Source organism: Phoxinus phoxinus (genome assembly GCF_949152265.1).
Source record: "Phoxinus phoxinus genome assembly, chromosome: 21".
Lineage (NCBI taxonomy): Eukaryota > Metazoa > Chordata > Actinopteri > Cypriniformes > Leuciscidae > Phoxinus > Phoxinus phoxinus.
Window position 1 is genome coordinate 21,651,643 of NC_136896.1, and position 25,723 is coordinate 21,677,365.

A 25,723-nucleotide genomic window follows, 5' to 3' on the forward strand; every position below is an offset into this window, starting at 1 on the left:
CAACACTTGCATGTGGGTTAGTTTAATAAAAATGCAACATTTGGAGCAAAAAGCTGAGAAAATCGCGTTTTTGTCAAAGACTACATCCAGATCGAGATCCAGATTCAGAACGATGATCAAAACATACAGTAGATGCAGTAGATCAAGTCCATCAACACCCCCAAAGCTTGCTCAGTCTTATAGTTCCTCCTGGGTTGACATTTCATTCTGTAACATTTGGCAGTTTTGATTTATATGCTGTTTCATTTTGACGTTATCTTATATATGCATCTGCTTACGTATGATATCGCTTGTTTCTGCACAGTTGAGCACACAAGCCTTTCAATGTATACTCCTTTGACCGTGAGCGTGTAGAGACACATTCTAGTGGACCGTCCTTTTTAAGTGCTCGAATCACTTGCACATGCTCTGTTGTCTGCTCACAAGTCTGTGCGGATACAAAAATCTGTCTGCATGCGAACGTGTGGACAGACATCAGCGAACTGTGTTGATGGCGAAATTACGTCACATGGACTGTCTGCGAGCCAGAGCAGAACGCGGACAAGGGAAGTATACTTTAGGCTTTAGAACTTAGCAATCCCACACTCCCATACATTGTTACATAGTGTCCACTGCTGTAGGCTCACAAGGTGAGTCCACAGTCTTAGATGGACCTCTTTCAGGGGCTGCTTTTCCCAGAAGCATCCACAATCTACTTAAGCTAACAATGCTTCTGGGAAACGCAGCCATGAGCATGTAGTAGTAACTTTCTGGCTGCACTTAACATGTTAGTTGGACATGGTAAGCCATGCCTGAGATCCATTCTACAACTACTCAAGGCTCCTGTACTGGGAATGCTCTCTGGGCAGTACACCAATACCATGTTTCCAAGGACAAAATCTTTCCCTTAATTGAAAACCTTTTCGCTTGCCGGCATTAGCCTTGGACCACTCGAACTGCTTTCAGAGTTGGACGAAGTACTCCTCCTTTGCTTCCAGTGGTACATCTGGCTGTTGTGGTAAATCAAACACCAAATCTTAAGTGTGTTAATGTCTTGTCCAAACATGAGGGATATTGGGGTGTATTTTCTGGATTCCTGCACGGTCAAACAAAACGATATGCCCACAGGACCAGGGAGGATGGTGGGCACAGTCACGCTGATGTTTTTCAACCAAGATGCCAAGCTTGGTGGTTAGGGTACAGTTAAAAATGCTCTACCAGTCCATAACTTTGGGGGTTCAGGGGTGTAGTGTAGTGCTCCTTGGCCTCAAGCTCTTGACAGACCACCTTCATGAACACCTGTGCTTCAAAGTTCCTCCCCTGGACACTGCAGCTCCTCGTGTACTCTGAGTGTTACCCGGAAGGGGGCCAGGATGCCCACCCCTACAGTACATGCCCCAGTAGTGACCCACTGCACTTGGTCCCTTTTGGGATGTGTGGAGGTCACCGCAGTAGACAAATTGTTCTGTATCCTGAAGGCACCATAGTCGGTAAAAATGTCCAGAGGGGTGCCACAGTATCTCAGACACTCCAAATTATGCAAAACAAATTTGCCACTTATCCCACATTGAATTCTCGGAAAAGGAACATCACCTCCAAAAATACAGACATAACAATACATATATGAAGTAGCTTGTATTTAGCTACGCTTAATGTGTAGCTTATTGTGGAATTAGCTCCTTACTCTAAAGGATAGATTTTATGTTGACCGATATAGAGCTTGATGCATTTTTGAGTAGCTTGCTTAACACTGCATATCTATTATAAATATCTGGCAGTGACATTATATTTTCTGTCGCTACAGTTGTTGGATCCTCCTGAATGTGGCAATGGTTTTGTGGAACAGGGAGAAGAATGCGACTGTGGCTCTCAAGTGGTGGGTGACAAGATAACTTAACACACATTTCCTTTGAGAATCCAACAGAAACAGAAATAAAGTCTTATTATTTCGTATTAATTAAATCCTTGAAGTGATACCTGCCTTGAAGTGTGTTAGTACAAGAGAACAGGAAGGTGACGGTTGCAATGCTTTTTTTCAAGCTAACAGGTTGTTTTTATTGGTTGTGCACTCTTGTAGGATTGCTCTCGTGCTGGGGGTGCATGCTGTAAAAAATGCACTTTGACCCATGATGCAATGTGTAGCAATGGACTCTGTTGTAGCCGTTGCAAGGTAAGTTGTGTTAGAATTGTTCACCCAAAACTTTTCTGCCATCATTTACTTGCACGTATGATGTGCCCAAGGGCTGTCAGTTCTTTCCCCTGTCTTCGGCCTAGGATACTGGGATAGGCTCCAGCCCTATGACCCTTCAGAGGTCATATAAGGAAGTAAGAGTAGGGCTTTCAAGCTCCAAAAACGAGCAAAGTACCTTCATAATGGTTGTTTTTGTTCTGTTTTAGATCTTGGTCCTTTGTCATTAGGCATCATAAAAGTTGTCCTTAATCAGGAGCGGATCTACCAGGTTGGCAATTGCCACCCAAAGAAAAAGCAATGCCACCCCACCTCCTATTTTATCCCAGTATAAAATAAAAACGTAAGCAGTGTTTTTCAGCAGTGGCGCTTCAATTCAAGCATATCGCAAAATAATGGCAAATAAAACACTGTCTTTCTAGAAATTGTCCTAGCTGGTTGCACGTGGATGCAGCGTGCACAGTGTAGTCCGTTTCATTAACAAATGACTCTTATGAACCAGTTCTCTTTGTAAATCAAAAACACAGTGCTGCCCAGTTACAAATTGACTGTTTTTCTATTTGTTCGTGAATTGGTCAGAAATTTACTGTGAAATGAATGCTTGCTGGGTAATTTTCTTACGAATTACTGTGAATCAACAGCAGAATGATGCTAACATTTACAATAGCTTGTTTTACTGTGAATTCACATTATAATTTTAAGTCAAACTATTCTTAGCATGAATATGAAGATTTTATTTTAGCATGAAGATTTACCGATATCTTATTTCAAATTCATAACTGTTTGTACATGGATCTTTTACAATAGTGAAGCTCCTGCTGAGATGCATCTTCAAAATATGTTATATCATCTTGCAACATAAAAAAAACACCAGCAAACATCTTCAGTTTGACAACACATGTGCTGCAAATACTTACAATGCAACCACATACAGAAATGCCCAGCAAATAGCAAGAAAATGTTTCAAGGGGACCTCAACAAGTGACGAACCTGGCTGGCACATGCTTATTGTTCAGTGGTGTTGTCGAGGACCTGAAAGGTGAGGTTTTTTTTGTTTATTTTAACATCCTGATAATGTACATTGTTAGTATTTGTAGTGCGTTTTCCTATGATGTTTTCATAATTTGCTGGGGGTTTTTTGTATTTGGTTGCATTGTGAGTATGTGCAGCACGTTTTCCTATGATGTTTTCATATTTATTTTTTTTTGCATTTGCATTTGCATGTTTTCTTCAGTTGCAGCGCATTGAGCTCTCTCGGCCACCGTAATAATCTATTCATGCTGCATTGCATGCACCTTTATAGTAGCCTACATATGCACTGCATACTGAAATACAGGATGATATTGTTTGTTTATAGTAATATTTGTGTTTTCTAATAATGTAAGCTCACAGTAAAACCATGCTTTTTTACAGTAGAATTCTAAAAACTTGACTTTTCTTTATTAAAATACTGCAGATTTTACAAGAAATGTCATAGAGTCCAAGTCACCTTTATTCATACAGCGCTTTTTACAATACAGATTGTTTCAAAGCAGCTTTACAGAGATAACAGGAAAAGAATCCAACAAAGTTTGTTTCGGCTGTCAAGCAGATCTAGAAAATAGTGTCATAGTCCCGCTTAAAGTTATTAATTTGTTAATTTATATATACAGCCGCTCTGGAGAAAACAGTGATGTCATCGTCACCAGTTCTCATATAATGCTGTCAATACAGGCAGATCAATAATATTGTTGAATATTATGTGTCCCCAACTAAGCAAGGCAAAAGCCAAAGGCGACAGAGACAGAGAGTGTAGTTAGATACAAGAGTACTACTCTGAAATAACTGAAAGTAATGCGGTTATTAATCTGGAATATACTGTAAGTTTAATAATACAAGCTCAGAGACATTTAGAATCTTTAGAATCTGTTGATATACACTAGATGATTACTTTGCGGTAATGCAACCTTTTTGCATATTCGTGAACACAATTGTCTATGTCAGGCCATGTTTGCTTTGGTGTTGCCACCCCTCATAGTCCTCACGCCACCCCTTTGCCACCCTAGAAATAATTGACTAGATCTACCCCTGGTGTAAATAGTAATAAAGTGATGTTTCTGTCTCTGTCAATATCAGCTCTCTCTGTTTAAATGATAGCTGTCTTCTGTTGGCTCTCTCTCTATAATGTATATTATTTACACAAATGCTTCGATTCTTTAAAAGAACCAGAGTGATATATTTGAGATGTTACCTGAGGGCTACCTGGTTGCGTGCATGTTTTTAATTCACTAAAAAGAACTGGTTCATTAGAGTCATTTGTTTGGACTAGATTGGGTGAACTGCATGAGCCATTGAGAATATGTTCTTGTCATTATTTCCCAACTCAATGTCTTTTCATCTCATCACACTGGAGCTCCACTGCTGTAAATCTGTCCAAGAAACTACTTACATTTATATTTTATACATTGGGTTACCTTTTTTTTGCCACTGTATCAGTTGATCTGGTTTACAAAACAGCCTGAATGATTCAGTCACTTATCAGACTCTATTCAGTCAGGTGACTCCATTCTCCAGTCACAGTGGTTCTTTAGCTGTGCGCTCACTAGAGAAAAGGATTATCTGTGAATAACTTTCTTTTACATTTGTAAAATTTTGTTTAGAATTTATCTTATTGTGTTCCACAGAAGAAAGAAAGTCATACAGGTTTGAAACGGCACAAGCCTGACTTTTTATTTTCAAAGGGACTAATCCCAAGTCAACAGTCAAAACGTTTTTTTGTTGTTTGGTTTTGCGTTGTTAATTGTGTATATGTTTGTTGTGTATTTAACTCACTGAAAGTGTGTGTTTCAGTATGAGCAGAGAGGAGTGGTCTGCAGGGATGCAGTGAATGACTGTGATGTGCCAGAAACGTGCACTGGCGATTCGAGTAAAGTAATGATACATTTATATAAAATCATCATTACCATAATAGTCCCAATAACGTAAGAGATTTACATGTGCTTCTCATTCATTTCTCAAACAGTGTCCACATAATGTCCACAAACTGGATGGTTACATGTGCGATACTGGACTGGTAAAATATTCTGTTTTTCTATCTAATATGAACATGTATTACTACAATAGTACAGTACTAACCATTGTCACTGTATTTTGTTTGCATAAATTACTTTTACAATTACAATTGTCAATAATTGTAGAAATGTGGTGTTTACACTATAAATTATTTACTATTAATTTGTCCTTCAAGCAAACATCTCGTGTGTGTGTGTGTGTGTGTGTGTGTGTGTGTGTATGCATACTATAAGCTGATGTACTCTCTTCTGACTCTCTCAGGGCCGCTGCTATGGGGGCCGCTGTAAGACCAGAGATGCCCAGTGTCAGGCGCTCTGGGGCCACAGTAAGTAATATTGTACAGTATCATGTTTAAAGGTCCCATGACCTTTGGGTTATTATATTATTTTATAATGTTTCCTGGGTTGCCCTTATAATGTTAGTATGTTTTTTAGATTAAAAATAGTCATAATTTAGAAATAAAAGGCATTTTTCCTAGCCCGATTTTAGCCTCAGATTTGAACGCTCTGTTTGAAGGGGCGTGTCTGTGTGAGACTTCAGTGTAACCGGCCACTGCTGTGATTGGCTGACATGCTTGCACATGAAATAGCTACTTATTACATGTGAAACTCTCTGGAATACTTTTACTACAGCTATTATACATTTTTACTTTTACCATTACAGCTATCGAGATTAAGAAATCGTCAGAAGTTTTTTAAGTATTTAGATCTATTCCCATCACATAAAATGTTGCCGTGATGAGCATTGCGCAAGCAGATGACAGTGTGTTGTTGATCGTCATAAGGAGGAGATTTAAGATCAGCCCGATTGAGCTTCCACTTTTTCAAAGGCAGAGAAAGATAGCAAAAGCTCGATTTACACCGATTCAATTCAATTCAATTCAAGTTTATTTGTATAGCGCTTTTTACAATACATATTGTTTCAAAGCAGCTTTACAGAAAATGCATTTCAAAAATATACATACAAAAATACAGTTAGTTAATCATAAAATTTAGGGCATAACATATCGCCGGCGTTGGGTCGTCTCCTCACAGGCGTCGAGTCGTCTCATCACAGGCGTTGGGGCATCTGAAGTCTCCATGAGAGGCTGGATACATAACTGGAGCTGACGAACTCTATTTGAGTTATCTCGGGACAGGCGTCCCGAGATAACAACAAAAAAGGCAGATGGGAAATAATTAGCGTAGCTGCTGTTCATAATATGAATGCATTTGATCTGATTTAACTGTAGTATAAAAGGTATGAGATGCATCATGTGAATGCTTGGCTAAAGAGATGCGTCTTTAATCTAGTTTTAAACTGGGAGAGCGAGTCTGAACCTCGGACAATATCAGGAAGGCTATTCCAGAGTTTAGGAGCTAGATGTGAAAACGCCCTCCCTCCTTTAGTGGACTTAGATATCCTAGGTATAACCAGAAGCCTCGAATTTAGCGATCTTAAAGAGAGCGATGGATTATATGGCGATAGAAGATCTCTTAAATACACAGGAGCTAAACCATTTAGGGCTTTATAGGTCAGTAACAATACTTTGTAATTGATACGGAACTTAATAGGTAACCAGTGTAGAGATGATAAAATTGGTGTTATATGATCATATTTTCTTGACCTAGTAAGAACTCTAGCGGCTGCATTTTGGACTAACTGTAGCTTGTTTACGGAGGATGCAGGACAACCACCTAATAAAGCATTACAGTAATCTAGTCCCGAGGTCATGAATGCATGAACTAACTTTTCTGCATCAGAAACTGATAGCATATTACGTAGCTTAGCAATGTTTCTAAGGTGGAAAAAGGCTGTTCTTGTGACATTTGAAATATGATTCCGATTGAAATTTCTAGAAACTTCGGGGCCATATACAGGCTAGGGGAACTCATATTAATGTTAAAAAACCTCCGAAAGTTAAAATTTCATGTCATGGGACCTTTAATAGCCTCAAAATAAATAATGAATATTAATTACAGATGTAGACATTGGTTTTGTTTTTTTGTGAGTATAAATCTGTAGTAAAAAAAAAATAAAAGTAGAATAGTGTTCGTAATTAAATCTCTAGTTTTGAATTTTACATGCTTCAAGTAATGCTTCATCAGGAATTAATAAATAATAATGAAATGACAAAACTGTTTCATAATTTTGTGCACTTCTGACAGTACCATAGTTCTTACACATAACATTTTAATGAAGACTTTTCCTGCACTTATCTGGTGACTTTCTGCACAACACTCCAGTTGATAATGCTGCAGCCCTCATATCAGGGCCGGATTAACCATTAGGGCAACTGGGCAGTTGCCCAGGGGCCCAGGACATCTAAGGGGCCCTGGGCACCGTCAAATATTATGATTAAAATGTCTCCACAATCTGCTTTTGAAGAAATATCGTAGGATCGTGCATTCTATCAGTTTGCAGTTCTGGCACCTCCGTCTCAACATAGGCTACTGTACAGCGCGACGTATATTTACATGAAATGCAGAGGAACGGGACACTGTAGTTTATAAAAAATAATTATTTGCATGTGCTTTAAAGCCTTGCCGGTTAAACATGTCATTCGCTGCTGATGCGCTGTTCTAACGGGCGCTTTTCTGAGCGCAATAACTTTACACCCCGACGCGCACATGCACTAAAAGCCTGTATAACAGTGCTTGTTACTGGACTAAGTTATTTTTCGAGTCTTATTGCTATAATACTGTCAAATACACACAAGGTTTACATAAACAAAGTTGGTTATGTCTAAAGTGAAAGAACAGTAGAAAAAAAGAAGAAAAAAATCTGCTTGTCAAATGCGTGTATATTACAAGTCATTGTCATTACAAGTCATTGTGCAAGTCATTGTGCCCAGGGGCCTCTGAACTCCTAATCTGGCCCTGCCTCATATAACTTGAAGATTTGAGCTGTTGTTGTTGTAGAAAGTGTAATGATAGAGGCACAGACGAGCAGCAGCAACTGGGCTGCCAATATTCAAAACCTGCATCAGACAGAATATTAGCAAAATTGTCTGAATTTGTCAGATGACAAATTCTCCTGGTTTCTTGCTAATCCGATATTGGTCAGTGATATTGAATGATGGCTGTGATTGCCTTGTTAATTTTTAATTAGTCCAATTAATCGTTTAAAAATTTGGTAACACTTCATAATAACTACACACTATTAATCATTAGTTAAGCATTAGTAAACCGTTCATTCATCATAAAACCTTAATAGACATGAATAAGCAGTTTACAAATACAGCTATAAATGCTTTATTCTTGATTTAAAAGCATATCTATAATGTGTTTAATAATTGTATTTTCATACTTCATTAATGATCAATTTATCATTTCTAAATGAAGTATTGCATTATTTACACACCAGTTATTTAGAAGTTGTCAGTGGTTCATAAGATCACTTAGAAAGTGTTAGTAAATGATTAATAAACAATTTAAATCTTATTATTCAGACATATAATAGTTACTTAGTGTTTTGTTAAATGCTTTATTAACATGTATTTCTACTGTAATTCATGATTAATTCAGGTAGATATGAAGCATTTAGTAGTGGTCAGGTGCAGGGCAACCACCCAGTAGAGCATTACAATAATCTAGCCTTGAGGTCATGAACGCATGAACTAACTGTTAAGCATTTTTCATTGAAAGCGTATGTCGTAATTTAAATATATATATTTAAGATGGAAAAATGCTGTTTTACAGATGCTAGAAACGTGGCTTTCAAATGAAAGAATGGTATCAAAGAGCACACCCAGGTTTCTAACTCACAATGACGACTTGACAGAGGAGCCATCAAGTTTTAGACAGTATTCTAGGTTATTACGTGCTGAGGTTTTTGGTCCAATAATTAAAACCTTGTTTCCTTTTCTGAATTAAGTATTAGGAAATTACTAGTCATTAATTTTTTTTATACCAACTATGCATTCTGATCATTTTGTGAATTGGTAAGTTTTGTCAGGATAAAGAAATATACAGTATTGAGTATTGAGTAAGCTGAGTATCGCCAGCTTAACAGTGAAAAGTAACGCAATGCTTCCTAATGATATCATACAAGAGTACCATGTACAGAGTGAACAACAACGGTCCTAGTACTGAGCCTTACTGTACTCCATACTGAACTTGTGATCAATATGACATCTCTTCATTTACTGTTACAGTGAATACTGGTCAGATTTGAACCCTGCCAACGCAATTCCACTATTACCAGTGTCATTTCTGAGTCTATTCAAAAGAACGTTGTGTTCCATAGTATCAAATGCAGAACTATGATCGAGTAACACTAATAGAGACGATCGGATGATAAGAGCTAATAATTTGTAACTCTAATGAGAGCTGTCTCAGTACTATGATATGGTCTAAATCCTGATTGAAAATCTTTGCAGATACTTTTTCTTTCTACAAAAGGAACACATCTGTGAGGATACTGCCTTAGTACTTTTGACAGAAAAGGGAGATTCAAGATCGGTCTGTAATTAACTAGTTCTAGGATCTAGTTTAATAATAGATAGGCTATTATAGGTTTAATTATAGCCAGCTTTATAGCCAGTCTGAGAAGTCACCCTCTTCGTCTCTCACAAAATCAGCCATGTTCATCGCCATTCACTATGTCTACTGTAGGAAAAATATCCAGCTACTATATATTCACACTGGTATGTTGTTGATGGAAGTTGTGCGATTTCAGGTGCTGCGTGATATCTCTCCGCCCAAGTAGCAGTGCTTCGCCTGTGCTTAACCCTAATATAGTCCCAAGTCAATATTTGCCTAGGAAATCGCCTAGTCTTAATCTGCATCGCTATTTGTACACGTTGTGAATACGCAGGCCACAAGAAGTACTTAGGTGTTTTCTTTTGGGTTTTTTTGGATCACTTTTACTCAGGACATGCTAGCTGGCAACAAAGGATTCCATTCATTATGCTAAGCTAAGCTAGCGGCGACCCTGCCAAACTAAAACAATGCATGCACTGAGACAAAAATGAGACATTTGCCCACCTATCTAAATGTAGGAAAGACGGTGAATAAGCCCTATTTCAAAAAACGGTGGAGTGTTCCTTTAAAGTTTTAGCTTAGTCGGCATAGGGTCTAACATTAATGTTGTTGATTTTGATGATTTAACAAGTTTAGACAATAGATTCTTTACCATAGGAGAAGAAGATAGGATTTTTTCCTCAGGGAGTCTATAGCACGTTATGTGATACTTAGACGTTGCATGGTAATAATTTTCTCTCTAATAGTATCAATCTTGCAAGTAAAGAAAGTCTTTACTGTTGTGCTGTTTGTAAACGTTTGAAGTTGAAGCTTTATTTCTTGTTAATTTAGCCACTGTTTCAAATAAATACCTAGGGTTTCACCCAGAATGGGAAAGGGTAGTTTTTTAGTTATATTTGTCATGGAACACAACAAACCTAACAGCTACAGGTCACTACTCTGTCTGCAGAAACATTGAACTACTAAACCCATCACTAGAATAAAGTCTTATGAAACATATGAAAGGTTAAATTTAATCAGACATATCACTATAGGGATATTTTTGCCCTGGACATTGACATTTCTCAGACTTATTTCGGTAGCATAGCATTTCATCCCTGCTCCCTGGTTCATTTTTTTATCCTGGATAAGACTGTTAAAAGATTCACTGTAAAAGATTAATTTAAATTTGAACTGTAATTGTAAAAAAAACTAAAAAGGCTACCGTAGAAACCTTTCCTAGAAGTTTGTGTGTGGCACATGACATGTTTACAGTATATTTTATATAAATAATTTAGTTTCTTCTTATTTTTGTTATTATTAATATATACAATGCCATCCCATAATTCTGGATAAAATGCTGGCAACCAAAGTGAGCATTTTGTTTTAACTGTAAATTCACCATGTATTTTTACTGCACCATATTTTTTAAAGTGTATAGTAATATTTCATAAATAAATAAAAAAACACAGAATTGTAACAATTATAGAAAGATCTATGAAAAATCAACTTCATACAAATCCATACGAAGTAATTTAGAGAAAAATGGAAACTTTTCTTCCAAACAGAAAAATTCTATATTTTAACCACACATCACATTTATTAGTGAATACAAACAGTGTCATATAAGGAATAAGGAATCAGTGCCTATGTGAATCATGTACACATCACTCGTTTAATTCTAATACTGAAATTGCACATGCACAATGCTCAGTTATTTGACCGTGTGTGCCCTTAGATGCAGCAGATCGCATGTGTTATGAGAAGCTGAACATCGAGGGTACGGAGCGTGGCAACTGCGGTCAGGACAGCAGCTCGCGCAACTGGATTCAGTGCAATAAACAGTGAGTAACAACCAGAACACAGCTTCATAACCTTTACAGTGGCATCGTTTCTCTCTATGCTGGAACAATCTTTCACTGTCGTGTGCTTTCTTTCACAGGGATGTGTTGTGCGGATTTTTATTGTGCACTAATATCACGGTGAAACCACGGTATGGAGACTCGCATGGAGAAATCACAAGTCTCACCATCTACCATCAGAACAAGTACCTGGATTGTCGGTAAATGCATATATTTTTTTCTCCGGTATACTTTATTTATTTTAAGCATGCTCAGATATTTTTACTGGAAAACAGAGTACTGGTGTTTTGGGTCAGATGGAAGTCTTTTGGCTTGTCTATGGAGTCTCTCTGATTTTCAGAATCTTTCACATTTTTAAGGTACAGTCAAATAAAAAAAAAGTTATTTCAGTTTAAGTAAATAACCTAATCCCATTAGAAAATGTAACAAAATTACAACATTTTGTATGAATTTTTATGATGTGATTTGTATGAAACCATAGGATTTTTTAGAAACCTCCACACCTAAAATTAACCATAAGTGAGGCATAAGCAAATTGTAAAACAATTTATGGATGAGATTGTAAGAATTCCCAAAGCGATAAATGTATTATTGTTATTATAGAAGATGTGCATAAACTACGATGAAAACATATTTGTGACCCTGGATCACAAAACCAGTCATAAGTTGAACGGGTTGTGGCAAAACCCAACAATACATTGTATGGATCGAAATTATAGATTTTTCTTTTATGCCAAAAATCATTAGGATGTTAAGTAAAGATCATGTTCCATGAAGATATTTGTGAATTTCCTACCGTAAATATATAAAACGTTTATTTTTGTGTGTGAATGCAGCACAATCGCGAACATAAATGTAAGGCGATTTCCTCAATGTTTCGAATTGTTTGCACCCTCAGAATCCAGATTTTCAAATAGTCATATCTCGGCTAAATATTGTCCTATCCTAACAAACCATACATCAACGGAAAGCTTATTCTTGCAGCTTTAAATCCCTCGATGCGCAACAAAAAACTCACGTGACTTTGCCTAAACAGTGGATGCGATTGGATATCTGGACTAACCAACAGACAAATTTTATTGCACAGCACGTCAAATGTTGGTTTTATGATTCTGAAATTCCTGAGCCAAAGTCTGTCATCAGAATGATTTGGTATAATGACCTCCCAGAACTGTCTCACATGACAAAATCACGTTTGCAGTATGTGTTTGTGTGTAACACTGAGCTGTTGTTTGTGTGTGTTCAGTGGGGGTCATGCAGTGCTAGATGACGGCACTGATCTCGGGTACGTAGAGGACGGCACACCGTGTGGTCCTAATATGATGTGCCTGGACCATCGGTGTTTGCCGGTGACCACCTTCAACCTGTCATCCTGTCCCGGCTCGACCTTCTCTCAAGTGTGCTCTGATCACGGGGTGAGCTGCTCATCTTTGACAAATCTAATATCACAGTCACGTACTGTCTGTTTTGAGGTCAGTGCTGTTTTTTAAATGAGATGCAGTGACACGGATAAAATATGCAACGTTATTTGCCATAGGCTGGTACAAAAGGGTAGACTCATTCTTAAAGGGATTGTTTACTCGCCCTCATGTCATCCCAAACCCACAAGATTGTCGTTCATCTTCAAAACACAAAAACATATATTTTTAATATTTTCTTATCCTTTTTTCCATCCATTGAAAGTCTATGTAATCAAGCGATTGTGTAGTGTGTTAAACGACTTGATGCATATGGATTACTTTTTCAATGTCTTCATGAACTTTTTATGTTCTTTCAATGGATGGACAAAAATTATGTGAGAATATAAAAAATATCTTCATTTGTGTTCCTAAGATGAGCAAAAGGGTTTGGAATGACATTAGAGTGAGTAAATAATTAATATTTTTGGGTGAACTTTTTCACATTCTTCTGTATTAAGTCCAAAATAAAAGTCTGCTTTAGTAACGAATACTGTGGTAAAACAAAAGAGAGTGAAAAGAGAGATGGGATTTATATTTATTTTTCACACCATTTTCTGAAAAACGTTAGTAGTACTAATAAACTATATACTGATCTAAAACTATAAAGTTAATAAATTACATTCAAAACTTGCGCCTCTACTGTGCAATTGTATATGCTCTCACTAGGCCATATCATTCAAAACAACAATATTGCTTATCAAAGCTATGCAGATGACACTCAAATCTACCTCGCTCAATCACAAAGCGACTTCAGTCCCATAAACTCCCTATGTCAGTGCTTTACATAAAATTCAGTTTGTTCAGCTACAGTAGTCAACATTTGAAGTGGATCAAAAAAGTTCATCAAAAGTTGTCCTAAGACAAGAATGGGTATTGCTCAAAATTCATGTATAACTTTGATGAAAGGTTTTGATCCACTTCAAATGTTGACTACTGTACCATCATGGTACAGTATTTGCTCAACCCATTTGTTGTTAATTAGTTCAGTTCAGTTTATTACTCTCCCTTGTATTTAAGCCCTCAGTTTCTTTTGTTTCATTGTTCGGCATTGTTTATGTTAAGTGTGGTTATTTCCTGAGCTTCTTCTCTGTGATTCTCCTGTGTGTTCTTATGGAATTTATTATTAAAGACTCATTCTGTTATCCTTTGTGCTCGTGTACTTACTACAGCCTAAACAGTGCCTGACAATAATGGCTTTAGACCAAAATACCTGGCAGATATTTTTTATGTAATCTTTGTTTGATTGTAACTCATTTATTCCTTTCTTTTCTTACTATTTAAAAAAAAAAAAAATTCCGCAAAGCACTTTGAATTACATCTGTATGAAATGTGCTATATAAATAAACTTGCCTTGCCTACAGAGCTGCTTTTCAGTCAAACTCATTGAATATCTTCTATCTTTTACATGAAATGAAATGAGGATTTATATAGCGCTTTAGTGTACTACTGTGCACCCAAAGCTCTTTACGATCATATCAGGGGTCTCTCCTTAAGCACTCCATTGCCAAACCATGTTTATTGCTGTGAGTGACTTACAGAAATTCACTGTTGCCCTGGCATTGGAAGGCCGATATTCTACAGTAATTTGGTATTTTATTTATTTATTATCTTACAATGTATGGCATTACAAATATGGAGGAATCCATTTTGTTGCCATGTGACAAGAAAACCACAAAACATGAAATGATCATCCTTTTATAGACCCTTATGGCTGTGTAAATGTTATAAAGCCTCTTATGAAAAAATAAGATAATTTAACTTTGTTCTGACATGCTATGGTCAGTTCAGATTGTCTGTATTCAGCATGTCTTTTTACTTAGTTTACGCCATGTCATGTCAAATTTATTTGTATAGCACTTTTCACAATACACGTCGTTTCAAAGCAGTTTTACAGAAATGCATACTGATATGTCTGTAATGCCTTATTGCTTTACCATAGAGCAAGTTTTAGGTCTGGGTGATATGACGATATAAAACGATGATCAAGTGATACTCTGGATTTTTAGAAATAACTATATTCATGCAGGAACAAAGTAATTAAGTGATTTAGACTTACAACAAAACCAACCGTTAAGTGAAAAATAGCCGATTGTAAAAAAGTCTAATGTAAATTTATAATTTTCCAAATTTAATTAGCAGTCATTTAAGTGACAGTGTTGACCCTGTTCACCATGTGACAGTAACAAAATTGTCATTCATCCTTAATTGTCATTGTAACTTTGACTGCTATTTCCAGATAGTTTTTTTTATACTGTAATAATGTGAGCCAAGATGTTTTTTCCCAGGTTTTGGCTTATCTAGATATTTTCTGCCTCTCCTTTCCAGACATGCAGTAATGAGGTGAAGTGTATCTGTGACTCCGACTACACTGGGAAGGACTGCAGTGTGTATGACCCCATTCCAGACCCCCAGCCTCTAGACGGCCCTGAGAAATACAAAGGTTCACAACACCACACATTCAGTGTTCGGAGTGTAATACTAGCATGTTTAGTGGTGTAACTGTGATCGTAATGGCCCCAGGTGTCTATCTAACTTAAAATAAACATCAAATGTATGTTCAAAATGGGGATAAATCATGTCCATGGGAAAGTGTCAGAAGAAAAGGGGGGATTCGTTGTCTTTGTTGTGAATGCTGAGGGGAGTTTGGTTCAGGTGGACACTTTAAACGATTGTGAAAGCCACTAACTAAATGTTTTATTCAGGTGGACGTGTAGCGCTCAGCAACATATAACAAAAAATCTAAAAAAACAAAAAAAAATGCTTGGGGTGGGACACAGGTGTAAATACATTGCATACATTATTGTATGAAAAATTGAGACTTTTTCTTTATTCCCCTAATCGCAGAGTAGGATTGATAGCGGATGGAAAACTGTAGAATTTGTATTTAGAAATGTACCAAACACATTTGGAAACTAGAATCTCCATAAAAGTGATGTACTGTATATTGCCCTAATATTAAATATTTAATGTAAGGATAACAGTAATAACTATTATAAATATTCCATTTATACATATACCATAACCCTACAGAGGATAAGGAGTTTGGAGAATAGATGGATGGATAAATATATACATATGGATAAAAAGGCCTTTATATTTCTGCTGAAACAGGATATTTTCTGAAAACGTTATCATACCGTGAAAATCTCATAACGTTACAACCCTATTTTACACAAATGATTTACAATTAAATAAAAAGGTATTATAGATGAACATCATGACATATATTTGGGAGATGCTTGTTCATCTAATCCAGCCAATCACGCTTCAAGGGTATATAAACAGTAACTTAGCCTATCATCCTCTCCGGATCTGATCTCAATTCAACATAGAATCTCCAGTAATGGACAGCATGCTCTCGGATTATGATCAAGTGAACTCATGATTATACATTAATATTAAACGCAGTAACTTCAAAATAAAAATGATGTCATCATTTACTCAATCTCAAATTGTTTCAAACCTGTATGAATTTCTTTCTTGTGCTGAACTCAAAAGATTATATTTTGAAGAATGTTGGTAACCAAAGAGTTGATGTACCCCATTGACTTCCATAGAAGTTTTTTTCATACTATAAAATGAGGCATTTATATAGCGCTTTCATATGTACTACTGTACACCCAAATCGCTTTACAATGATGTCGGGGTCTCTCCTCAACCACCACCAGTGTGCCGCATCCACTTGGATGATGTGACGGCAGCCACAGTACAACGGCGCCAGTGCGCTCACCACACACCAGCTATAGGTGGAGAGAGGAGAGAGAGTGATAGAGCCAATTCAATGGATGTCAATGGGGTCCATCAACTGTTTGATTACCAACATTCTTCAAAATATCTACCTTTGGGTTCAGCAGAAGAAAGAAATTCATACAGGTTTGAAACAACTTGAGATTGAGTAAATGATGACAGAATTTTTATTTTGAAGTGAACTATTCCTTTAAGAGCTCTTGACCCACTTAAAGGGACAGTTCCCCCTAAAATAAAGTTCCCCCTAAAATAAAATTGAATGTTCCACTAAATGAAATCAGATATTTAGAAACATTGATTGGCTTTGAGAGGCAGGTTCTTCATATCTCTAATAAACAAATAACAAAACCAAATGTTACCACAAGATGTCACTGCCGCCTGTTCCAGGGAGCATGAAGCTAAAACTAATCAATACAGATAACAGGAAGATGGGTTTTCAAAATGAAAGCACTTGACAAAATAAAAGTCACAAATAAAAATATAAAACGAGAATATAACTGAAACCCACGTGACAGTCTGACAGATATGCCTTTACCTGTCTGTCCACAGGTCCGAGCGGTACAAACATCATCATTGGCTCCATAGCAGGAGCGATACTGCTGGCAGCTATAGTACTGGGAGGAACAGGCTGGGGCTTCAAGTAAGGCATCCACAACAAACTGCATTCAAATATATATGTTCAAGTAGCATTTTTATCATTCAGTATAAATTATTATGCTTTATTAATATATGGCTTTTAATAAATTGTAGGTTTTTTTGTGATTTTCTGTATTGTCCTATTACTTAAAATAGGCTTCAATAAATCATTTTTAAAGGGGTCATAGGATGCTTTTTTATGTTTTCCCTTCCTTTCCCTTCCTCATAGAGTAATGTTGGCTGCACACACCTACAACGTTGGCTGCACACACCTAAATAAACTAGAAAAATACACTTCAGTATTATTTTTTAAACAGTATTTTATGTTGTCACTTCAGGACATAAAGTTGTTAGGGTGAAGAAGTCAAATGAAACCATGTAACATTGTATCTAAAGGGTAGAGATAAAAACTCACCACTGTGAAACGCTTTGCTTAAAAGTCCTTACACACTGAGTCTGAAATTTTCGTATCTTCGCGCTCATGATTCGGTGGCTCTGAATTGTCAAAACACCATTCAAACTGCTTGCGGATGTGAAAAAGCGCAACCCGATCCAAATTTTTTATGACGGATGAAAGTTTCAGAGGCTGGTGTGCAAGCGTGATTGACAAAACGTGGGGTCGTATTTATTTTTTTATTTCCGATGCGAATTTCGGACCTTAAAGGGATACTTCAGCATTTAGCATTAAGCTTTGTATCAGTAGAAAACCTGTAGTATTTTCGAATTACCATGCTTCCCTCCCTCATGTCCCCCTGAGACGAGAGATTCATGTATTTTTTTTTCTGGAAAAAATCCTCAGATGATGCAAAAATCGTAATTTTGCATCATCTGAGGATTTTTTGGCCAGAGGCTAGAGACTACAGCCAGTAGAAGGCGCTAGTTCCGCAACCCGCCCATAGAGGGTGGGATCTCACTCACAGAATGTACAAATAGTGTCAGCCATCTTTTTTTGGAAGCTAAGCTAACAGGCACTTGTTCTGTGGAGAAAGCTGAGTAGGGGTTACCATACATCCTTTTTAAACATAATGATTGGTGACTGTAGAACGCAAAAGCCGAATCCCGGACATTTTGGGCCAATTCCGGACAATCCCGGGCAGACTTGTCATGGATAAAACGGCATTTTTTAAGTTTCCTGTCAACTAGTAGCCTAGTTGTTTAACTGCGCTCTTACCGGTAGGCGTGGCTTGGGAGTGGCCTCGTAGGGCAGCGAAGCAAGTGCATTCTGGGAGTTGTGGTCTTTCGTCCAGTCTCAGTCTAGAAGGCTCCAAATTCAAAAATAATTTCACATTTCTACTACTGTACATAAATGACCCATTTTAAATACACATTCATCTTTCCAGAGGTGAAGTATCCCTTTGAGTTGTTCTTGCAAATTGGTTCCAGTCTATCTGCTCGATCCTTTCATAATCTGACTCGGGATTGAACTCATACGGTAATACCGTCGACATTATTAACTGTGTTTACAATTGCTTAAAGCCTTGGAACCTGAAGCTCAGGATTATGGTAAGGGACGTTACATTTCCGACACACATTCGAGGTTTTTGGCCAATCACAGTTTTCGGAAGGAGGGGCTTTGTACTTGCATAATAGGTACTGCAATAATGTACAGTATGTGCAAATAATGTGTTTTTTGAACATTAAAACATGTTACCCTATTCTATTAATAGCATCATGTGACCCCTTTAATTATCTTGACTGCTCGTCTTATTTTTATGGTAAATGCAGCACAGTGTTTTAATGTGACAAATACAGTCCTATTCTCTCTCTGTTTTGTTTCTTGACTACAGAAATATCAGAAGAGGAAGGTATGAACCCGCCCAACAAGACATGTGATATCATACACCCATGCCCACCTAGCATATATCACACCAGCTGTTTTTTCACTACTTAGTCTCTCCATTTACGGTGTTTATTTTATTTTTTAAAAAGAAAGAGGGAAAGAAACGTGGTCCCACTTTATATTAAGTGTCTTTACCATTTAAATTACTAATTTTATATAATGTACTTATCGTGTACAAACGATTTTACGTTGTACTTATATTTTTAAATGACCTGCATATAATTACAACTGTGCAATTATAATGTTATTAGCGAAAGTGTTTTGAACACAATAAGTCGTTGTTCTTAACGTAAAATGTTTTATGTAAATACATAGCAATTAAAGACACCTAATGCAAAGTGTGACCAAAAATGTTTCAATGCTTTTTTACATATTCATATCAATATACCAATAAATACACACCACATTTATTCACAAATTCCAGTTAGTAGATATAACGCAGACCTCATTGGATTACCAATACAGAAACAATCCCATAACCTCATAAAACGTATATATTTGAGCTATGAACAATAAATGACCCTTGCCATTTCAATCATATAATTGCTTCAGTAACTTTTGAAGTATTTGAAGTTACTCGTGTGGTCTTAGTTTTGGAGGCAAATAAAGAATATAAACTACAATACATAGTGAATTGTATCATTTAACATATTCTTTTTCTTCCTGTATTTTCCTTCTTTTCTGTGTCTATTCTTCAGATCTGGAGGGGGATAAAGCATGTCATCTGCTCTCGTGTGCTTCTATACTGTGTTCTTTAAACTTTGAGGGAAACAGAAGAAACTACCAATGTCTTCCACTCTCTCACCAAACTCCAGTGTCACTCCCTTCTGTCTCTTCCACTTCCTGTTACTGCCTGTCACCTGTTGCCTCGAAACACTCCAGTACATCCCATGGTAACATTCTTAAACTGATTTCAGTTTTCAAGATGTTAGTTATTAGTGATCAGTTTTGGTCTTTTAAACCTAGCACAGAAAATGAAAAAAGTCATCATTTGCTCACCCTTATGTTGTTTTGAACACATCTTTTGCGGAGCACAAAATGAGATGTTGAGCAGAAATGTCACATTGTTGAGTTCCGGAAAAAGGACCAAAAAAACACCATAGAGATTGCTTGTGCGCTATATGCAGATATATAACTGCATATTCAAACATGACACATCACTTTGGTCAACAGTCAGATTTATCAGTTCATTATTTTTTCCACAAAAACAAAATGTTATTAGAATTTTTTGACATTTGTATGTATTATACTGGTCCTGATCAGCGAGCTGCCACATTAATCGAAACAGACACTGAGAAGCCGTGACTTTTCAAGTTGTTCCATGCGGATAGACGGATTCTTCCCCAAACATTTTGGAGAAAATCTCTCAAAATATATATGGATTTCCCAGTAGAAATCTACCTAAAAAAAAAATGTATCTCTTGCAATGGAATGTCTGCTTGCATTCCATGTTTACCCTCATACGAGTCTATCTATACTCTTGCTGCTTTTAATATCATCCGTAATAGTTAAAAAAACATGCATAACCATATGAATGTACTTTTATGTAACAAAAAATAAGGCATTGCTTGTATGAGTTTAATGTAGTATATACTTTTCATAAGCACATGTGAGGCAAGGCCATAATTTTAGTAAAAATATGTATAATTTGTAAATCTTATAAGAGGAACACTGAGGAAACATATGTATGTATATAATGTATATGACAGCACTATTTTGCCCTTCGACTGTAAAAATAACACTGTCAGATAAAAGCACAAACAAATGTATAGGGGTGGAGAATGAAGACAACGTTGACACCGATGGGCAAAACCACAATAGTCAAAGTCATATTTCCAATCATTTTTATGTTACAACAATCGTGTCCACTATATAGTATAAAGGTGCACTAAGTGACTTTGTTTTTCTGTTCTGCTGGCTGATGTCACAGAGCTCTTAGACTTTATATTGACACCTATCAGTGTGGACCAAGGTTATCGTCATTTTACATTTTCAAATTAGTAACTTTATTCTATTTTTAAAAAAAGTACTTTTAGTTACTTGTAGTTTTGATAGACAATAGATAATTGTATTTTTTATTTTAGTTCTGGTTTACGGTACTTCTGTTTCAAACATTCAGAAACAAGCAAGACTTTAAAAGGGAAAGAAATGTGTATTTACAATAAATCACACAAAACCGCATATCAGCTCCATGCTGCTTATTGATTCTCGTGCGCAGCCAGCAGAAGACCAGTAGGGCGGCAGTTCGTTTACACACAAAAGGTGCAGAGTCAGACTGGGTCATTTCGAATCTCTTGTGCGTTTTCATGTCGCCATTGTGTACCTAATGAAATATCAAACTCACAAATTGTACTGATGGACATTACATTCGTTTTCTTTGATCATTTTCCATCCTGTTAGACTCTGTAATATCAACATCCCGCTTCTAGAATACTTGACGGAATTTTAAAGAATCCTCGGTTACACTTTATCTTAAGGTGCCCTTAGTGTAATTACAAATAAGTACTGAGTAATATTAATTAGCAACATGTACTTACTATGTAATTAGGGTTAGTTGCTCGTAATTATATATAATATAATGTTATTACTATGTTATTACAAGATGTGTAACAGGAACACTGTCAAATAAAGTGTTTACCGAATGCTTTATGCCAAAAAGGTTCTACATAAGGAGAAATGTCTTAATACTTTCATGTTTAACAAGTTATTTAATTTTTCATTAAAAGTGTTTACAAGCTGCTTAATTCATAAAAGTGAATTAAAACTAAATTAATTAAAACTAAATCCATAAAATGATCCCTTTCTTCTAAGAGTGTGTTACTGTAGCTCACTTAGTTTCATTCTGAAAATCTCTATAATATAACAATTTAGTATATGCAGAATATATATACACTAACTTTTTTAATTCCTCTTATAAGCTAACCCGCAGTGTCAAGAACTTTAACTTTATTTCTAACTTGTTAGGCATGATGGAGAGCTGTTCATGATTATTGTGTAAATAATCAAGCTGTGCTGAATAATGTTTAGACGGATCAGAACATATTTGTAGAAGAGTCTAATAGACTTTATTATAGAACTACTTCCTTAAATTACAACTTAAGCATTTTGAACCTTTTCAAGTTTTAAAAATGAATAAAAGTACTGTAGAAGAGGAATGAGCCAGTTACTGAATAATACACAGTGGATACTTTGCAGTGATCACAGGAACTTTTCCATAAAAACATCCTCGCAAATATTGTCTCATCTTAGTCATTTAAAAAGTATCCGTGCAGCCTTTTGTTTTATAGAATCAAGTAACGATTAATCAGCAATATTTATTTCTTCAGACTAAATGTTTGGTCGTAGTTTCCTGTGCCTTCAAAAATACTTCATAATCAAAGTTACATTCACCAATGATCAGCCTGTTCCAGAAGTTACTATAGAGGTACATGTGGTCATCATGTGTAATGTTATCAAATACAGTACAGCCAAAAATCAGATCTGAACATACAGTATTAAATTAAAGACATGTATACATTTATATAATGTCTTTAATTGTCTGATAATGTAAATATATTGGGTCCTTTAAAAACACAATCACACATCTACACCAAAAATAGAGCATGTACAAGATTCCAAAGAATGTTTTTTTTATTTATTAATTGATTGATTTTTGGGTTAAAAGTTTCAGTGCAGTCCACCCTACACCTTGAGCCACGTTTTCACCCAACTGATAGTTTAGGTTGCATGTTGTTAGACCACTGAAGAACCTCTGTGAAAAACATCAACTTGATAAATGCTGAGAGGAATTTTTAAGGACAATCTATTAACGTAGCCAATAACGTGTTTTTAATATATTGCCTTCAGTCACATTCCAACGTTTCATTAAAATCACTGTGTCTTTCATTCACTGAGTTCCAGTGTTTTAGAAGTTTTCTCTTCGAGTGTGATTTATAAACTTGTTATAGATTTCTATGTCTAGGGTTATTAGGGAAATATTATACTTTGTAATACATTTTAGACAATTTGATTGATAGATTGAATGACATCTAAGTAATATCAGGTTCAGCTATAGCTCACTGCAAATAAGAATTTTCCTCAATGACGCGACACGATCTCGTTTCCAGTGGTTTGTAATAAACATCTCAATAACATCGATTAGCACTGTGGTAGAAAAAAAAAATCCCAGAAAAATGTTCTTCTTTCCACGACTTGCTTGAGGATTTGTTGTATTGCCAAGTACAGGCTATCAGCAAATTAAAGCTTTTTTTTTTATTTAATTTATGTTTCTGTCACTAATGTTTGGGAAGATTACCAACAGCAAGAGAGCAGAACAATGTTTCTTATGTATATTATTATTGTCTGTATACAAAGGTCTTAATGTATTTGTAACACAGAAAACACAAATGTACTAGACAATTTTTGTCATGATTTGTCAAATTTCACAAATACAAGTATCTACTGTGTATCAATATGTAGTTAAAAAAAAGCATTCAAGAGTAGCAATGTTTTATTGTATATTTGTGAATAACAACTGCCATAAAAAAAAATGAATTCCTGGAGAAATGTCTTCCGGGGTGTGAGACTGTGTGTACATTTTGTAATAGCTTACCTGAAGCTTAAACTAACTGAATGGAGGAGAGGTAGACACATCATTGATTTTGTCTAAATTCCCATAAAAAAAGAAATAGAATCTACTCAGCATGCGTGTGAGTGAAATCTTGAAAACAACTCATTTCTGTTCTTTTTCTCAGACGAGATGCAATGTAATTCTTTTTTTTTTTTAATCTTCAAAAAAAACACTGGGAATGTTGACGAGACTTGCAAGTTACGAAGCTTAAATAAATAAAGACTTGAACATTTCTTGCATTGTTTTTAATAAACTATTTAAAGTATATGAAAACACCACCTTTCTTTAGTCTCTCCTTTATCCAAGGTTCCTGTGCTAATGAGCCAATCACAGAAGACTTATGATAATTAGTGGGAGGATCTCCTGAATTAGGGAAGGAAAAGTTCAGTCAGCCAGGCACCTGAGAGATAATGATGAACACAGCAATCCATGTCCACAGACGTAACAATATATACATGTTCCAAGGCAGCTTTACAGATATGATCTAGTATTATTAGCCTATAACTTGAGTGTTTAACCGAACTGGGTGATTTTTTTTGTTTTGTTCGATATTGGGAGAAAGAACTTGTATAGTCAATGTAAATTTACATAATTAATACCTTTTTTACAGTTTCAGTTTTGGAAAGTAGAACTACAGCATTTGCTGTAACTGAAAAAGCAAATAAAACAAATCCAGTTTTGCATTCCCTCGACTTTCCTAAAGAGGCCAAAATATATATAGAGAGAAGTACGGTATAATGGCAGTGAGAAAAGATGTCAGATGTACAGTTTTCCCCTCAGAAGCTGTATTAGTAAACCCCTTGCAGCAGTGCTTATTGTTATTACCAGTTCATTGTAATATTAATTGCAGCGTAATACAACTTAGTGGTATATAAATTTAAATTTATTTGGTCTGATGAAGAGTATTTTTTGTAGGCCAAAACCCAGGAACGAGTTTTAGCACCCTTTGGTTTTTGAAGCTTTTACTTGCCTTGAAAAAGGCAGTTGGTAACAAGTGGCTAAATGGAACTATTGGAGACATTAAACAGGTAAACTCTTCTCATCTCATCTTATCTAGTCCGCTTTCAGGGTCTTGTTGTGTTTATACTCTTGCACTAATGTGGATAGACAATACACAATGACGGTAACATTTGATAGCTCGTTTTTGTGTTTGAATGTGTCATTTTGAGTAGAAAATTAACTCCAAATGTCACAAAATGGCAAGTTACTAAACCTAACAACAAAAGCAATGATAAAACAGAGTAAATACAGCTGGAAAACAGTGAAAAATCAACCTCATTAATTATTCAAGGCCCAGTGCATGATGGGAACACCAGAATCAGAAGAGTTGAGTAATTTTACTTAATTTTATAACGTTGATATTTACACTTTCATTTCTACACGATTGAATTGAGTACTAATATAGAATTTCAGGACTTCCAGGTATTGTATATGGAGATACAATAAATCTGTTATTGCCATACTGAATAAAATGAGACTAATTCAAATTCTGCTAGAAAGCAGCTGTGCAGAAGACAATCGTCTCATTATTCAGCTCAAGTCAGCTCAGTGTTGATATAGAGACTCAAATGAGTTTAATTCAGCTATAAGAAACTCTACAGAAGACAATAGTTCATCTAAGTCAGTTCAATGTTGATTTAAGTCAGTTTAATAACAATGTTGATGTTGCAGGATTCATCAATTATGAAACTAATTCGATTTAGATATTAAGCAGCTTTGCAGGAGACAGTGGTGTCAAACTCCTTTAATTTTTTGTTCATATTTAATAAGTGTCAGTGCAGTCAAATCGATAATGCAGTATTACTGAATTATGTCTTTTAAAGCCCAACAACTAAGCTGGCAATGAACCCAAACTCCATCAGGTGGAGAAAAAAACCTTCAGAAATCAGACTCCGTAAGGGGGCCAGTT

The 25,723-nt window shown here is 36.1% G+C and overlaps 1 protein-coding gene across 2 annotated transcripts in view; it reads left to right on the forward strand.

The window, feature by feature from the left end:
* The window catches only part of adam11 (ADAM metallopeptidase domain 11), a 54,024-nt gene extending 29,941 nt beyond the window's left edge, over positions 1-24,083 (forward strand). Inside the window, exons 16-27 of one of the 2 annotated variants that reach the window (XM_079595217.1) lie at positions 1,784-1,855; positions 2,057-2,149; positions 4,997-5,077; positions 5,169-5,219; positions 5,480-5,543; positions 11,399-11,504; positions 11,603-11,722; positions 12,769-12,937; positions 15,308-15,422; positions 17,279-17,369; positions 19,153-19,170; positions 19,904-24,083. In XM_079595217.1, coding sequence (XP_079451343.1) covers positions 1,784-1,855; positions 2,057-2,149; positions 4,997-5,077; positions 5,169-5,219; positions 5,480-5,543; positions 11,399-11,504; positions 11,603-11,722; positions 12,769-12,937; positions 15,308-15,422; positions 17,279-17,369; positions 19,153-19,170; positions 19,904-19,919 — 996 coding nt within the window. In that variant the 3' untranslated portion in view covers positions 19,920-24,083. Of the gene's footprint in view, positions 1-1,783; positions 1,856-2,056; positions 2,150-4,996; positions 5,078-5,168; positions 5,220-5,479; positions 5,544-11,398; positions 11,505-11,602; positions 11,723-12,768; positions 12,938-15,307; positions 15,423-17,278; positions 17,370-19,152; positions 19,829-19,903 lie in introns of those variants that run through there. The other variant, XM_079595216.1, reaches the window with a different exon arrangement.
* The last annotated feature ends 1,640 nt before the right edge of the window (positions 24,084-25,723 follow it).